A 16,936-nucleotide genomic window follows, 5' to 3' on the forward strand; every position below is an offset into this window, starting at 1 on the left:
CAAACTGGTTTTGCCATTGTCTCAGCAAATCCTAAAATATCCAGACTCTCTCCTTTTTCTCCTACTATTCCACAGAAGGGCCTTCTTTCCAGACACTCACTTGAAGTATTTGTCCTGTTTTCTGTTTATTTTCCATTTCAAGGGAGAGTGGAAATTGGTTACTGTGGTAACAGCTACTTCTCCCAATTAATTCTGAATTTCATCAGATGTCGAGTTTGACAGTCCAGTTCTGCCTTCTGATTGCCTGGCTTTCACAACCTCCCTAATTACCCGACTCCTAACCATTCCCTCCTGCTGCCCTCAGGGTTAATAACACAACTTGTAGAACTTGAGAAAATGCATATGATAAAAACAATGCCCTGGCCCGGGAGAAACGCTGATGAGTGAGATCTTGGGATTTCAACCATCCACTGGCTGCTTTAGAGCCAAAAAGAGGCCATTTAGGAAGAAAATGGGCTTGGGAAGGGAGAGGGTGGGAATCATTTAATGTTCCATGAGAAGCAGGTTATAAAAATTAGAAGCTATCATTCTGCTTTACATGTAACCTCAAGAGAGGCAGGCAGGATTTCCATGGTGGTCCAGTGGTTAAAAATCTGCCTTGCAATGCAGGGGATGTGTGTTCGATTCCTGGTCAGAGAACTAAGATCCCACTTGCCTCAGGGCATAAGCCCACATGCCACAACTAAGACTCAATGCAGCCAAATAAATTAAAAAAAAAAAAAAAGAGGAAGGCTCATTTGTTAGTTTTAAGCAAAAAGCCAAGGGCCTAAAATGGATCAGTCAGAATTCTTTTCACGCCTTTGCCTTCTATTAGCTCCATTTTCTAAATCAGTTCCAGGATGCTGCCCTTCTCTCCGTGGTGGGGCCTCCTCCCATTGCCAGCATTTTTATTACTTTCCTAAAACCTCAGACCATTCCACTCCTTGGGGATGCTCTTTTATTAAAGTTCAGAAGGACCCTCCCAGAAAGCCTCTTTCTTTTTCATTTCAGAAATAGAGTGATCTTTCCTTTGCAAGAATTGTCTGCAGCCTAATTAGGTCGTTTAGTCAATACAAGATTCATTCTTCAAGAGTTCCCTCCCCAGAACTAAATTTCAAACACCTCATGGGCTCACGGCTTCATAAAATGGTCCTCTAATCCTTACATCAGAAAGCCTAGGGCACTGAGAGTGAGAAAAATAACCTGAACTGGCAGCTCTCCCATTGTCCGTGAGTTGGTCAGAGTTGACTCAATGTGTTTCCTGGTTTGGACAATGAAAGGCTCTTTAATTCACTCATTGTCTTTTCTTAAACCAAAACTCTGGATGTTGGCTGGCATGCCCAAGGAGAACCAGAGCCAACCAGGCCACCCACAGCCAGCAGTGGACTCCACAGAAGGCAGACGAAATGAAAGAAAGTGTATACACCCCCTAAGGAAGAGCGGATACAAAAGGCTGGCCAAGAACCATTCTTCAGCGTTATCCGAGGGGACCAACGGCAAATACCGGGATGGCAGGAAAATAGCCAGCAAAGAGGGGTTGTGTGGGAGAAGGACGCCAATCAGGGCACCAAGGTGGACCAACTATTGGACTCCACCCTCCTCCAATGAGCTTCTAGAAAAAAGCATGCATCTTCAGTTTGGGCAGTGAAGGGGTAGAAGTCCCATCCTCTGTGAAAACAACGTTCATCTCCCTCCCCTGAAAATCACCGTAGCAGACTTCTCTATATGGTTTCATTCCACCTTTTTTTTTTTTTAAACTTTCTGTTTTGTATTGGATTCCTTCAGGATCTAACTTGCAGAGTCTGAGATTTCTTTGATTTGGGAATATGTGCTCTGTCCCCTCCTGTAATTCCTACAGTGGGTTCATCTGGCAACATGCGGCTCCGAGACTGCTTTGGAACTCCACTGGAAACTGAAGAATGGACTCCAGTTAAGAGAGGAAATCAACCCTGAATATTCCTTGTCAGGACAGATGCTGAAGCTGAAGCTTCAATACTTTGACTACCTGATGCGAAGAGCCAACTCACTGGAAAAGACCCTGATGCTGGGAGAGATAGAAGGCAGGAGGAGAAGAGGACAACAGAGGGTGAGATGGTTGGATGGCATCACCAACTCAATGGACATGAGTGAAGGACAGGGAAGCCTGGCATGCTGCAAGTCCATGGAGTCGCAAAGAGTTGGACAAGACTGAGCGACTGAACAACAATTTTGTATTGGAGTATAGCCCTTGGACTGCAAGGAGATCCAACCAGTCCATCCTAAAGGAAATCAGTCCTGAATATTCACTGGAAGGACTGATGTTAAAGCTGAAACTCCAATACTTTGGTCACCTGATACGAAGAACTGACACATTTGAAAAGACCCTGATGCTGGGAAAGATTGAAGGTGGGAGAAGGGGACAACAGAGGATGAGATGGTTGGATGGCATCACAGACTCAATGGACATGGATCTGAGTAAACTCCAGGAGTTGGTGATGGACAGGGAGGCCTGGCGTGCTGCAGTCCATAGGGTCACAAAGAGCCAGACATGACTGAGCGACTGAACTGAACTGATAGCCAATTAACAGTGTTGTGATAGTTTTCAGGTTCATCCTGCCCTTATCACGTAGGGTGGAGAAGTCAGACTTGCAGTTATCACCTTTCTGGTCCCGGTCACCGCCTGACCTTCCAGGAGTGGCTCAGGACTATCTTTCCAACCCTAAATCTGAGTCCGCTTCATTGGACAATAGGGTGCAGCATTTAAGAGCCTGACTCCCAGAGCCAGGCCACCTGGGTTCAAATCCAGGTCTGCCATTTACCCAGCTGACTTTCCTCAGCAAGTTAGTTCACCTTTCTGTCCCCTCAGCTTCTTCATCTGTTAAATGGAAGCACCTAACCTCATTGTAAGGATTACCCCAGCACACAACAAGTGAAGACATGCCTGGATCAAATCCAGGATTATTATGAATCTGTATTGGCAGAATCCACTCCTGAGATTGCATTTGTGCCCTTGGATAGTAGACGGGTGTGAGAAGAGAGGAGGTCGTGAACTAACACTCAAAGGCATCAGTACTCAGCAAGCCTGACTCTCTTAACTAGGGTCCATTCTTCAGTTCCCAATGGTGTCCCAAAGCACCGATGTCGATCTTGGAGTCACACCTACCAGATGAAACCCACTCTACAGAATTACTGGAGTGGGCAGAGCACAAATTCCCAAATCAAAGAAATCTCAGACTCTGAAAGTTATAAGTTACAGTTCATCAAGTACAATGCTCCTTTCAGGATCCAAATGCCCCTGTAGGGTATGGTCATTGTAAAGATAAGTCTCCTACACTCCATGAGCCTTCCTAATACTTGCAGCCTTGGCAAATTTACAGAGACATCCTAGTTCATTTCAAAAGACTGTATGTTACATGGCAATACAGTTCCTTTTTTTTTTTTCTTTAAAAATTAGCTTCAAGTACAAGTGGTATTATTTGAGGCACTAGAAAATATTGAATTCCAGGAAACCCAAGAGGGCGAGGTTGGACAGCCAGGGAGTAGCATTCGCGTTCGGTTGTTTTATGTCTAATCTCCAGTCTCTAGAAAAATGACTTGGGTGTAATCAAATGAAAACAATGAAAATAATACACTTGAAGGTCAAATAGCTAACTTCATAGGAAACTCATTAGAAACGTGACTGGACAGATTCATAGCCCAAGAGCTCGTTCGTCCGATTCTAAGTGAAGAAAACTCTCTGGGGGCTGTGCGATTGATGGGGCGGGGGGGAGGGGGGGGTCCTCCATTTGGATCCAGTCTGATGAGAGAGACTTCATGTGGAACTTGTGAATCTGGCAGCAGAGGGAGTGTGTTAAAATACTCAGCAATTCGCCATGGGTTCAGAAGAGTAAACACAAGCATAACACACCACTTTGCCAAGTTCAACAAACTGTTTCATGGGGCTCTGAGTCCCTGATGAGGGCAGCAACCAAATGGCTGAGGAAGGAAACCCAGGCCCAGAGGTATCGCCCACGGCTCACTGGTGACGACTGCCAGACGCACGTTCTGCTCTGGAATCCACTGATGACAAATGATCGGACCAAGACAATCGTTTCCTCCTAGCTGGAGGATCAAGCCAATCTTTCTCAGCCTGGCCAATTAAACTGAAATCTCTAGGGGTAGCATCAGCATTTCTTCTTACAAACACTCCATGAGATTCTAATGTGCATCCAGAGCTCAGAATCACTGACTTGGGCAATTTGGCCTCAACCCCACCACCACCCAACAGAAGTTTCTACTTCAGCCAGCAATGACCTCTCAGATCTCTAACATCACATCAAGAATAATCAGTATGGCTTATTGAGCATGGACCTCAGACCATGCTTAGCAATTTTATTCATTATCTTTTCTTTAAAAAATTTTTTTAATGTGGACCATTTTTTAAATCTTTATTGAATTTGTTACCTTACTGCTTCTGGCTTTTTTTTTTTTTTTTAATGCTTTGATTTTTTGGCCCTAAGGCCAAAAAATGTGAGATCTTAGTACCCCAAGCAGGGACTGAACCTGCATTCCCTGTGCTGGAAGGTGAGGTATTAACAACAAGACTGCCAGGGAAGTCCCTCCCCATTAGCTTAATCCTCACAATCTTATAAAGTAGCTAGCTATTGACCTCATTTTATAGCTAAGAAACCAAGCTTCACAGAGGTTAAGTCACTACCCCAAAATCACACAGTGGTAATTGCAAAGCAATTGATTCATTCAACTCTAAGCCCATTTGGACAAGAAATACATACTTACCCTACTAGACCAGTACCTGGAACATAGGTGCTTAATACATTTTTGTAAAATGAATGAATGAATGAATGACTACGGAAATGAAGAACATGGGGTACTATTAGTGACCCACAGATCTTGTTAGATCAATTCAGTCATCCCCTGCCTTCAAAAGGGCCAAAGTCCAGATCTGATATTGCCTGAAAACCCTAGATTAAGGTTTTTTCTGCCAGAGGAGAAAAGTGTTAATTGCTTCTACTACAGGTGTTTCCAAACCATTGATGCTCGCAGCGCAGCCCTGCTTCAGTTTCTAATCTAACCTACTGAGCAATGGTTATTCTAACATGATGCTTCTCAAACTTGAGAGTGCATTAGAGTCGCCTAGGGAACTGGCTATTACACAGCGCATCAGGCCCAGCTGTAGGGTTCCGATTCCGTAGGTCTAGGGCGGGGCCCAGGAGACACTGATGCTACTGGTTCTGAGTCTCTTGTCAGAGAACAGTGCTCAGATGTATTATTCGGCTGTTTACTGGGATCCTGCCACCCTCAAGGGGTTCTTTTCCAGGGCAGCAACAGTTTCTGACTCCAGGACCTCTTCTGGGTTCGTGGAAGCACGTTTTACTGGCCCAACTATCTCTGGCCACAAGTTGTGAGGGAGGAGAAGGCAGGAACACCCTTCATTGAAGCCTGGATTTTTAAAGCAGTGATTCTTCACTAAGAGACAAGCAAACTCTTCCCCCGCTGAGCCCTGGGAGAAGCCCATATCCCCTTCCAGAAAGATCTAATGGAATCTCAGAAGGCACAGTTTGCTTGAGAAAGCATATTATGTTTCTAAGAAGCTGGAAGGAGCTTTTAACTGATGTAAACTCATGCAAGACGTCTCCATGGTAGGAGTTCTGAGAACTGAGTAGAATACAGTCTCTTTCATGCCTTCTCATGGGCAGCAGGTTTAAGGCAGATGGAGCCAGGTCATGAAACTCGCATGATTATCAAAAGAGACACATTTGCTTGCGATTTTGTTTCTGAAGTTTGAGAGACTCTCCCAAAGGCAAGCAATCACAGCTGACAAATGCCAAACAGCCATCCAACTTTGTCCCAGAAAGCCAGGCTCCCTCTTACCTAAGACAAGGGATGTGATGAAAGGGCTAGCCAGTTCCGGAATATCACAATGCAAAGGGCCAAGAGAGAGATGTAATCTTACAGGGCCAAGAAGAGAGATTTCCAGGAACAAAAAAACCGAGGTCATCAAAGTGAAAGCTGCAGCCCAATCTCCCCCACTCCCCACCTTTTTGCTTTTACATGCGTGACTGTTACCAGATGGGGTGCTGTTTCCCTGAAGTGTTATGCAGCAAGACACTGCTACAAGGTTTTGCAGATTTGAATCTCTGGGGCTTTAAAAGGGGAAATGGGGGTGAGACAATGTGCCTTTGATGTTTGAACTTGGGTCCTGAAATCAGAACCCCAGGCAAAAACCATTTTTATCTCTTCCATCCTAGGCAACCAACTTGAATGCTCAGGCAGGCACTTCCTTTTCAGCTATTCTTTCCTTATTGTCAATTACCTCCCTGCTGAGAGAATGGAATCCCTTTGACTGAAAACAGGGGTCCAACTTGAGACGGGGCCAGTGATTTCTTTCTTCCTTTTCTCTCTTGATTAGGTTACCCTTAGCATCCCACGCCAGAAGGTAGATGTCTATCCCCTTTTATTTACTTAGCATTAGGAGCCAGTGATGGTTTGTGTTTACACAGAGTTGATAAATTTGAGGGTCAATCACATTCACCTACAGGTCAACACGAGAGTAACCCTGGGGTCTGGTTCAAGAAAGAAACATTTGAAAGGAATTATTTTTGAGATTTGGTGACCAGCAGCACTGATTCAGTGAAGTTGCAGATTTTATGAGCCTGCAGGTATTGTGTGGTGGTGGTGTAGTCGCTAAGTCATGTCTGACTCTTTGCGACCCCATGGACTATAGCCTGCCAGGCGCCAGTACTGTGAATAGTATACAAATAACTTACATTTCCATGAACTAATGCTCAGAAAACACTTGACCAGTGAGTTCACCAGACTGGGGACCCAAGCTTCTTCTTGAGATATATGCAGAATTATTTTCTAAGGTACACACCATGCTGAGATTGAATGCTCTCACATATTTAAGACAGTACCCACTATGAAGGCCAGGAATTTAGTCATGACTGCTATTATTATTTCTGCTACTGCTGTTGTTGCTAGGGTATGTCTGGTGTGTATGTTTGTGTGTGTGTGTTTTAAATCACAAAGGTCCTTGTTTAAGAAGAAATTGTAAAGTTCACTTGGCTAATGTCCCAACAGCCATTTAGATGCTTGGGCACTGATTTTTCACTCCAAAAATTAATGCATCTCAGCACTAAGCTAAGAATTTTGATTGGCACATCAAAACAATCAGCTGTCAAGAAGAAGGTTCCCCTTTCACTCTGTGAGCTGCAGAGAGACCAGTGTATTAACTGATAAACTCAGGTTTCACCACCATTGCTGTCACCACATTGCCCCTGCCATGCTCCGAGGTTCAAAAGAAGGGGGAAGAGGCCAGGCTGAGGGGGATGCCTGGAGCACAGTGGTGGGCTGCAGAACCAGCAAAATATGACATGAGGTCAGAGATCCAGGGCTGAGGACTGGCAGAGGAAAAAAACAAACGGGTAAGAAGAACTTTGTGCTAGGGCCATCAACTAGTCAGCATACTCAATATTACAAGCTGAATGTGCTGTGCTTAGCTGCTCAGTCGTGTCCAACTCTTTGCAACCCCATGGACTACAGCCCGCCAAGCTCTTCTGTCCATGGGGGTCTCCAGGAAAGAATACTGGAGTGGGTTGCAATGCCCTCTTCCAAGTATAAGCTGAATATCCCCCCCCCCGAAAAAGTTCGTATGTCAAAGTCCTAAACACCTAGCCTTCAGAATACAACACTATTTGGAGTCTTTAAAGAAGTGATTACGTTAAAATGAGGTCATTAGGGTGGACCCTAATCCAAAATGGGCTTCCTTGGTGACTCGGTGATAAAGAATCAGTCTGCCAGTGCAGGAGATATGAGTTCAATCCCTGGGGGAAGGTCCTCTGGAGGAGTAAATGGCAACCCACTCCAATATTCTTGCCTGGGGAATCCCATGGACAGAGGAGCCTGGCGGGCTACAATCGGTGGGGTTGCCAAAATGACTAGTGACCTTCTAATAAGGATAAATTTGGATACAGACACATACAGATGTGAAGATACACAGAGAAGACAGCCATCTACAAGCCAAGGAGAGAGATCTTAAAAAGAAACCAACTCTATCCACACCCTGGTCTTAGACTTTCAGCCTCCAAATCCAAAATAAATTTCTATTGTTTAAGCCACTCAGTCTGCAGCAGCAGCCCCAGCAAGCCAACACACCCAGCAAGTCATGAATCTGCCTCAGTTTCCACAACCACAACATGGGAACACCTGGGCTGATCACCTCCTGGGTAGGCTGCAGGGATCAAAAGAGAGTAGATATGGCAGAGCTCTGTGAACAAAGCAGAATTCTACAGATAACATCAGGATGTCTAACCTCACTCTGGGTGCTGCGTTCTCGGGTCCTGGACAGGGGACAGATAAAGTCAAAAGACCTGGAGACTCTGGGGTCACAGGCGGGGGGTCACAGCTGGAACCACACTTTGGGGATCACCTGTTCCTAACCCCTTGGGAAGGGAGGAGAGCTGCCCTCCTCCACAGTTATTTAGTGGATGTGGGAGAAAAAGGACTTGTATGGGAGAAAGGAAAGAACAGAACAGAAACTGGAGATCTCCAAGAAATTAAAAGGAAAAAAAAAAGGGCATATTTAAATACCTGGGAGTTCTCTGGATTAAAACAATACCTTTTATTTGTAAGGTACACTGCTGATCACAAAACTCTTAAAGGCAATATAGTTCTTTTTAACCTATCTGAGGTCAGGAAGGGCTTCTCTAGTGGCTCAGACAGTATAGAATCAGCCTGCAATGCGGGAGTCCTGGGTTCAATGCCTGGGTTGGGCAGAGCTGGAGAAGGGAACGGCGACCCACTCCAGAATTCTGACCTGGAGAATTCCATGGACTGAATAGTTCATCCTTCTCAGAGTCTGATGAAAGCTATGCATTCACCCTCTACCTAGAGAAAAATAACTCATGAACTCATTATATACCAACATGGTCCCATCCTGCAATAATGAAAATGCTCTATATCTATGCTGTCCAATATGGCAGCCACGAACCACAAGTGGCTGTTGAGACACTTGAAATGTGGCTAATGTGACAGACCAACAGTATATTTTATTTATTCCAATTAAGTTTAATTTAAATATCCAACTAGGACAAGTGACTTCTGTTTTAGACAATACAGTTATATACTATTCCAGAGGATTTACAGACCCCTGCTATGCACCCCTGAAACACCCTTGTCAACAGACCCCACATTAAGAACCACTTGGGATGAAGCTGACACAGACTTCACATCAATGACCTTTTGGAACCTACCTTGTATATATATGATCTCATTTAATCCTGCTGCCAAACCCTAGGAGAGGAGTAGGATGGCTATCCCCATTTTATACGTACAGTCACTGAGGCACTGAAAAGCCAACCATCCTGCCCAAAGTCTCATGTTGTGTATGAGAACTCAAGCTCCTCCTTGACTCCCTAGACCAGTTCAAAGGGTTTTAGAAATTGAAGCCCTAGCTCTCACCTGAGGCCTTGGTAGAAATTATTTCTAGTCACCCAAAGAACTTTAATTCATGCAGATACCCATCTTTAAAGTTACAAGCAAAGGTTTCTCTCCTGGAAGCCACCAGCAAGGGCTGAACTGAGGCCATTTTGACCTTGATAATAGTACACAATTCCACTGAGGTTCATCTCTGGCTTTCCTTTGGGAAGCAGATAGACTCCTGTTTCCCATTCAGCCTGAAGAATTCCCAAGGCCAAGGAGGGCATGATGCTAATGAAGAAGTAGGCTTCTTGATGCCAGATTTCTGTGACCACAAATTGTCTCCCAAATAAAGAACTGGAAACTTCATGCTGGATTAAAACTCTGCCTTCCCGGCAAAGAAGCCTTCAGCTCGAGGCCAAGAAATCTCAAACACAGAAGTGCACACACAGCACGTGACCCACACTGGTCCATGCCATGCACAGTGGCCTTCAGGCTTCCATGTTTCCATGGCAACTGGGCCACAATGGGCAAAAACACTCCACATTTAATAAAATTCACTTCCATCCTGCATTTTGTATCAAGACTCACTTCTCACTTCTGGAAATTCCCCTCAATTACCAGGCATATTCAGATTTGTTCCTATCAGCCTGGAATTCTCCTTTTATCAACTCTTCTCGAGCTTCCCTGGTGGCACAGTGATAAAGAATCTGCCTGCTAATGCAGGAGACGAAAGAGATGTGGATTTGATCCCTGGGTCAGGAAGAGCCCCTGGAGTAGGAAATGGGAACCCACTATAGTTCTTGCCTGGAGAATGCCATGGACAAAGGAGCCTGGTGGGCTACAGTCCACGGGGTCGCAAAGAGTTGGATACGACTGAGCACACACAGGCATGCAATTCTTCCTCAAGAAGAAACTCCCTTCAAGGCCCAGCCTGGATGCCATATATTTCCATGAAAACTTCTAAGCCTAGGCCTCCATGGTCCCAGAATATATTATTTACATATCTACAGCAGGCCCTAGGACTCTTACATTTCTAACAAACCCAATTTACGCTGATACTACTGGTCCAGGGGCTGAAATCAGAGGCTCACCGCAAGAGATGTTTGTGGAATGAATAAATGACTGAATAAATATAAATTTCTCCTAAAACCTTATCCCCAAGGGCCCCAAAAAATGAGCTTTAGAAAAATCAAGATAAAAGATATTACCAGCACTTACTTCTAGATGAGGAGCAAAAATAGAAATAGCAGGGGGAAAAAAAAAGAATAGCAAACATCAAAAGGGAACCAGAAAAAGGAAAATTTGAAATATCAGAAAAACTTTAGGGTTACCATCTGGTTTCCTCTTAGCCCTTACTGTATAAATTATGATGAACAGATAAGAAATTAAAAATAGGTTTATTTTTCTGAATCATGTATTAAAAATATTCTGTAGAACTGTTTTGACTCAGTAAGTCCAAGACTAGAACTATTTCACAAAAAAATAATCAGAAATGAATGTAAAAATGGTCTACAAGGAAAGCCATTAAAAGCCCTGTTTATTATAAGCAGAAATGTGAAACAATTTATATATTTGACAAAAGGAGATAGAACCAATAAATTATGGTATGCCCATAAATGGAATACTATAAAGCCTTTTTAAAATGTCCTTATAGGGGAATATTTATTCACATAAGGATGTATGATATAAAAAATGAAAAATAATAAAGCTAAAACCCAGTATAAACAGTATGATCTCATTTTGGATAAAAAACACATACAGATATAGAGAAGTAGATACGAATCTAAATATGGATGCAGAGCTATTTATCAAACTAATAATTATGTTAATTTTAAGTTATATTTTGATCATTTTTGCAATAAGCACATGTTGCTTTTATAATTTTTTAAAGGATATTTTTTTAAATGTGAGAAGTTTATTTCTTCCTGTGAAGGACCACAGAATTGAAGCCGGAGCACATATATAAGCTTTTTCCGTCCCCATTTTTCACCAAACACCAACAACGTAAATTCTGTTTGCAAAATATCTGTCACACCAACTGATCCCTCTTCTTTCTTGGTATTTCTTGGACCTGTTGGAAATTCCTAACTCAAAAAGGCTAACTTTCAATAACTAATGACATCACCCCTGAAGCGTCAGCTTTGGGAAATGACATTTACAACAGGTTCACCATTACTTGGCCACCCAGAAAACTGCCATTTTCCAGAAACCATGGGTGTCTCACATACTGGCTGTCAATAAGATGGGTTGCTTAGCAATTGCCAAGAAACGGGAAGATGGAAGAAGGCACCAGCCAGAGCTATTTTATGACCAGTGTACACTGTGCTACATGTGTCTGGTTGCATTCAAGGTAACCAAATAAGAGATAACACCCGGCTATTTTTGCATCATGAGGAAAAATACTTGGCTCCTGCCCAGAAGGGCAATTACCTAAAAATCTTGGCAGGCCCCATGGTATGAGAAATGGTAACTGATACGGGGGTGAAAAAAAAAATCACTGACCTTCATAAATACTGATGATATGAGGATGGTTGAGGGATGACATGATCTCAATCTCTCGTCTGATGTGAACCATGTCTTGTTCATCCTTAATTTTGTCCTTACGAATGGATTTTATAGCCACCTATAAAGTCAGGAAATGAAATGTTACTCAGAGAACTAAACAGATGCAAATCAGCCATTGGGAGAGTTCGGAAAATAAATACAGATGTTACTTGTTGGCAGAACTGACAATAACCAAAACAAAACTTCGAAATACCCCCTATCATGTCTTTCATTTATAGCAAAAACACCCTTCTCCAGACAACAGAAAACATCAGATTTTAACAGCCTCGGTTTGGGATGGTGTTTTTCCACCCCTTCCCCCACAACGCAAAGGGCTCCTTCAACAGGGCCAGGTTCATTTACTCTAGGAATTCTGATCCTTTTTGAAAAAAAAGAAAAAAGGAGAGCTTGGTGCACAGGAGGTCGGTGACTAACACCAAGAGATGAAATTAACACCAATCGGCCCCACCGTACAGCTGCCACAGTGATGGACAGGCCTTATTGCATGGCCTGTCTGGAGGCCAGTTCTGATTAAAGCCTGGATTTTAAGACTTTTAGCCTATACTGTGCTAATGCAATTGCTCAGAAGCCAAATCCTCCCAACATCCTTCCTCTCACTAAGGCACCTTTGATAGCATGTGATATGACCAAAAGGCTCTGCTAAAGAAAAAAAATCAGAGTAAATCCAAGAAAACAAAGCTAGACTCCCTGCCTGGCCCCAGCTGATCCCAAAGCCCTGTGCCAAAGTCGTCTGCAAATCCAAACTGTAGAGAATTCCCAGGGCCACGACACAGAGAACTTACTCAAAAGAAACACAGAAATTTAAAAAAAAAAAATTTTTATTTTTTTTAAATTAAATGACAATGGGAATCTCATAGGGAAAAACTATGTTTGCCAGTGGATTCATCTCTGCTCATAAACAAGTTGGTTGGTAATTTCATCTGCCCTGGCTCTAAGGGGGGCAAAAACTACCTTTTTGAGGGCAGGCGGTGGGTTATCCATGGGTAAGAAGGAAAGCTCGCCAAGGGTTTTGCTGCCAGCTCTGAAAGCCTGCTTAGTTCCCTCCAAACTGGTCCTCTTGTGACCTCAGCCCTCAACTTAGCACTCTTTCTTGGAGGAAAGGAAGTAAAACCACCCCTCGGACTGCAAAGGCACAAAGCATTCTGGAGAAAAAGGCCTTGTTAGCAGCCGCCCAGGGTCACACCTTGACTATATCTCAGAGTCAAGCAGGGGCAGTCTCCGCAGGAATGCACTCATAGCTCTATGAACATCTGCAGCTTCCGACTTGCAGCAGATACCCATGCAGCCCGAGACACGGAGATGTTTCCATAAAATACAACCAGTCCAAGAGAACTAGGAAACTCATTATTCTTGATTTTGCTATGTGTTGGTTAGATCAGACAGCAGGTCCCTGGATTTCTCTTTTGCAGAACTTTCGTCAGTTGTCATTAAATCCATATTGGTGTCATTACTCCACTAGTGGGGATCTTCTTCACTGCTTTAGCTCCAGAGCTTAACAAGAGGCGCATGGCAGGCCTGAGGAAACACTGAGCATGGGCAGGAAGGGAGAGGGAAGGAAAGGGGAAAGGAGGGAAGGACAGTGGAGAACGGGGAGGCTGATGCTACTGGGTGGCTGAGAAGCCAGACCAGGGGAGTGACAGTTGAACTGAAGCACAAAAGGAGGGACCATTCCAGTCGAACGTCACCACCAAGACAGGAACGTTAGGTTGATGGCTTAGGATTTCGCTGCATCCTACCTACGTGGGCAATCGAGGAATGGGGAAAGCAGAGGAGAAATACATGATGCCCTGCTATAAATCCAGGGGCAGGCAGCATCTGCCCTACACTGTGGGTGGACCACATGGCTGGACAAAGAGGCTGCACAAAGATGAATGAGCTTCCAGCTTCAAGGCCCCCTTTCACCAGGGTGTCAGGCCCCCCAGCTCACCCGGGCCCTCACCTCAGCCCCATTCAGGACACAGCAAGAAAAGCCTGCCTTTGCTTACGTCAAATGTAAAGACATGACTGGAAGGCTTTATTGTATCTGAGCGGGGCCTGCAATGCTGGGAGCCTGCTCTGGAGGAAGCCGACAGTGAACACACGCAGGCCAGGGAGGATGTGGGTGGCTCTTGGACCAACTCCTGCATTCCTTTATGAACTAAAGATGGGCTGAGGGGAGAAACCACCCCTGTGATTATGGAGCAGGCTGAACTTGGCCTTGAGGAGGCCCTATTGTCAAATGACAATAGAAATAAATTCTTTCACCATTCAGGGTCAGGCAAGGGTAGTGGCATTCTCGGGGGTAAGAAAATAATCCCACCTGTCAATCTCCCCAACAGTGCAGCAAGAGGCAGATGGGCCCACGGCATATCTGCCAGGCGGATGCTTCCAGCCCAGTAAAGTGTCCGCATTCTAAGCAAACCCCACTCCACCACTCAGCAAACTGAAAGGGCTCCATAAACGTTAACAGCCGTGGTGGCTGGCTGTCTACAAAAGCTTCCCTCATCCGACAATGAATCTTCTATTGAAAGTGTAAAAGAGGGCTCATCCTGCCCCTATGTCAAAGGCATAGTGGGAGACAAATGCTAGAAATCTCTTAGAACTGTGCAACTGTCAAGGACAGAGGGAAGACATTCAGTTCAACTCCCAAGAGCGGCGTGATGACTCACCCAAGGTCACAGATCCAATTACTGGCCAACCATGAGAGCAATAAGGATAAGAATAATAGTAGGCATTCAGGAGGCACTTAATATACGGTACAGACATCAGACCGTGGTTCTTCACATCCTTATCGTTCAGGCTTCAGCTCCAGGTCCCTTAGGGAGACCTCCCCTGACCCTCCAGCGGCATGGGCCACTCGTCCCCTGCCCTCCCACTCCCTTCCCGCACAATCTGAAATTGGCCTGCTGCATATTCAGCCAAATCCAGCTACCAAGATGTTTCCAGAGGAAACCCAGAGAGCTCAGAAGGGTTGTCACGTTTTTGGAGAGCTGTTTAAAGAGGAGAATGGGCTCATAAACGGGAGCGTGGTGCCTCCTCTGTGGAGGGGAGGGTATGAATGGAGGGCCGCACAGGCGCAGCAGTCTGGCAGGATGGGTGAGGAACACGGCTTCCAGTCGGGGCTGCGCCACGTGCCAGCCGTGTGACCTGCCGCAGGGGGCACAGCCTCTTGGTGCTCTTGTTTCTTCATCCGTCAGGCAGGAAAACACAGCACCTGTCTCACAGGTCCTTATGAAGATTAAATAAATGGCTCAGAACACGCCTGGCCCAGGACAAGTGCTCAGTGAATGTTTCAGGCAGAGAGAACGCCCCATAAATAGAGCCTCCCTTCCTTAACCCTCCAGGCTGGGAACACACTTAATTCCTCCTTGCATCCTCATGGGGCAGCAGGAGAAGGTCTAGGGAATGGGGACCCCCTTTTGTTCTCACAGGGTGTTAAGTGAATGAGAATTTCTCTCCTGGGTCATTAAATTGTACCCTTAGCGGAAACGTCCAGAAGCTCAGAGCAGCTGGGCTCACGGGAGCATCATGGCTCCTGAGTCTGAGACCAGACAGGAGGAGGAACAACTGGAATCCAAAACACAGCCTCAGAGCTGTTTTCCATTTCTTCTTCCAGTGGCGACCAGGTGAACAATCAATGTTCCCGCTTGGAAACAGAAGCCTGACTCGGGGCATCCACTTGGCGCCTTTCTGGATTTTGACTGTTCATGGACTTAATCCTTTTGAGTGCCCGCCTGGGACCGAGCACAGTGCTGAGACGTCGTGATGCAACGTGATTCTGCCCCAGCCCTTGGCAGGCAGGGGGTGAGGGGACAAGGGCAACAAGCAAAAATGACACAAGTATCTACATGATTACCCTTATGGCCAAAGGCTACCAAAGAGACCCATAGATACACGATGTTATGGAGCAAACCTCCTCTCCAGTTTTCTCAACCCTCACCCATATTTCCCCGCTGCCTCAAACGGTAAAGAATCTGCCTGCAATGCGGGAGATGCAAGTTTGATCCCTGGGCCATGAAGATCCCCTAGAGTAGGAAATGGCATCTCACTCCAGTATTCTTGCCTAGAGAATCCCATGGACAGAGAGAGGAGCCTGATGGACTACAGTCCATGGGGTCGCAAACAGTCGGACACAACTGAGCAACTCACACACACACACATATCTACAAAGAAACAGAAGCAAAGGGCGCAGCAGAAAAAGACTACCAAATGTCTGAAATCATAAACCCTCCAAAAAAAGGTTCAGTTTGTCCCTGCAGGAGTTGGAGAGAATTCACTGAAGCTGGGGACCCAGGTGTTTGAGCCCAACACACAGCCCAGCTCCTTTCCTAAGGGTTCCCAAGTCTAGACAGCACCGTGTGCCTTATAAAATGGTCTGCTTTTAAATAAGGCCACCCTATCATTTAATGATTAAACCTTATGGCTGTGGACCTGCAAATTCTGCCCCGCGGTGCCTGCCTGTTTAAGAGGCAAACAGCCCAGCCAATTCTGACCCCTTGTTTAATGTAATAGCCTTCTCTTCTGCAGGGTTCGCTTTTTCTTTGCTGAATAATCACCCAAAACCACCTGCTCTGCAGCCACTTTTCCACAGTGGCTCCTGTGAATGTTAAGAGCTCAGGGATGTAGGCAGGGCTGCGCGGAGCAAAGCAGTATGATGAAAGCTCGGGCTTCTGATGGCTGGGTGACCTCAGGTGAATCCAAACCACCAGTCTTCTCATCTGTAGAATGGAGTCAGCAAGTCCTAACTCTTGGGGCTGTTGTAAGGAGGGGAAATAATGTAAGTGACTGGTACTCGGGTTTCACTCAATGGCTGTGACTGTAACAAGGTTTGTCAGGACAATACAGTGATACAGCGTCTTGGGCCACATTTAAAGGCGTGACAAGCCCACAGGATATCATCATATAGACTTCCCCCCTGCCGATTCCTCCCACATACATCCTCCCCTTCCCCACATTTGTACTGAGGCAAGAATAGGTGAAAATTTATATCCACCCTGCCTGCCTACAAAGAGCA

At 45.2% G+C, this 16,936-nt stretch overlaps 1 protein-coding gene across 2 annotated transcripts in view; it reads right to left on the reverse strand.

Annotated features, from left to right (window-relative positions):
• NUAK1 (NUAK family kinase 1) overlaps nt 1–16,936 on the reverse strand; it is a 74,129-nt gene that overhangs the window by 29,980 nt on the left and 27,213 nt on the right. For both annotated transcript variants that reach the window (XM_065938414.1, XM_065938415.1), the window contains one exon: nt 11,881–12,001. In XM_065938414.1, coding sequence (XP_065794486.1) covers nt 11,881–12,001 — 121 coding nt within the window. The remainder of the gene's footprint in view (nt 1–11,880; nt 12,002–16,936) is intronic.

This window comes from Muntiacus reevesi, chromosome 1 (assembly GCF_963930625.1).
Source record: "Muntiacus reevesi chromosome 1, mMunRee1.1, whole genome shotgun sequence".
Lineage (NCBI taxonomy): Eukaryota > Metazoa > Chordata > Mammalia > Artiodactyla > Cervidae > Muntiacus > Muntiacus reevesi.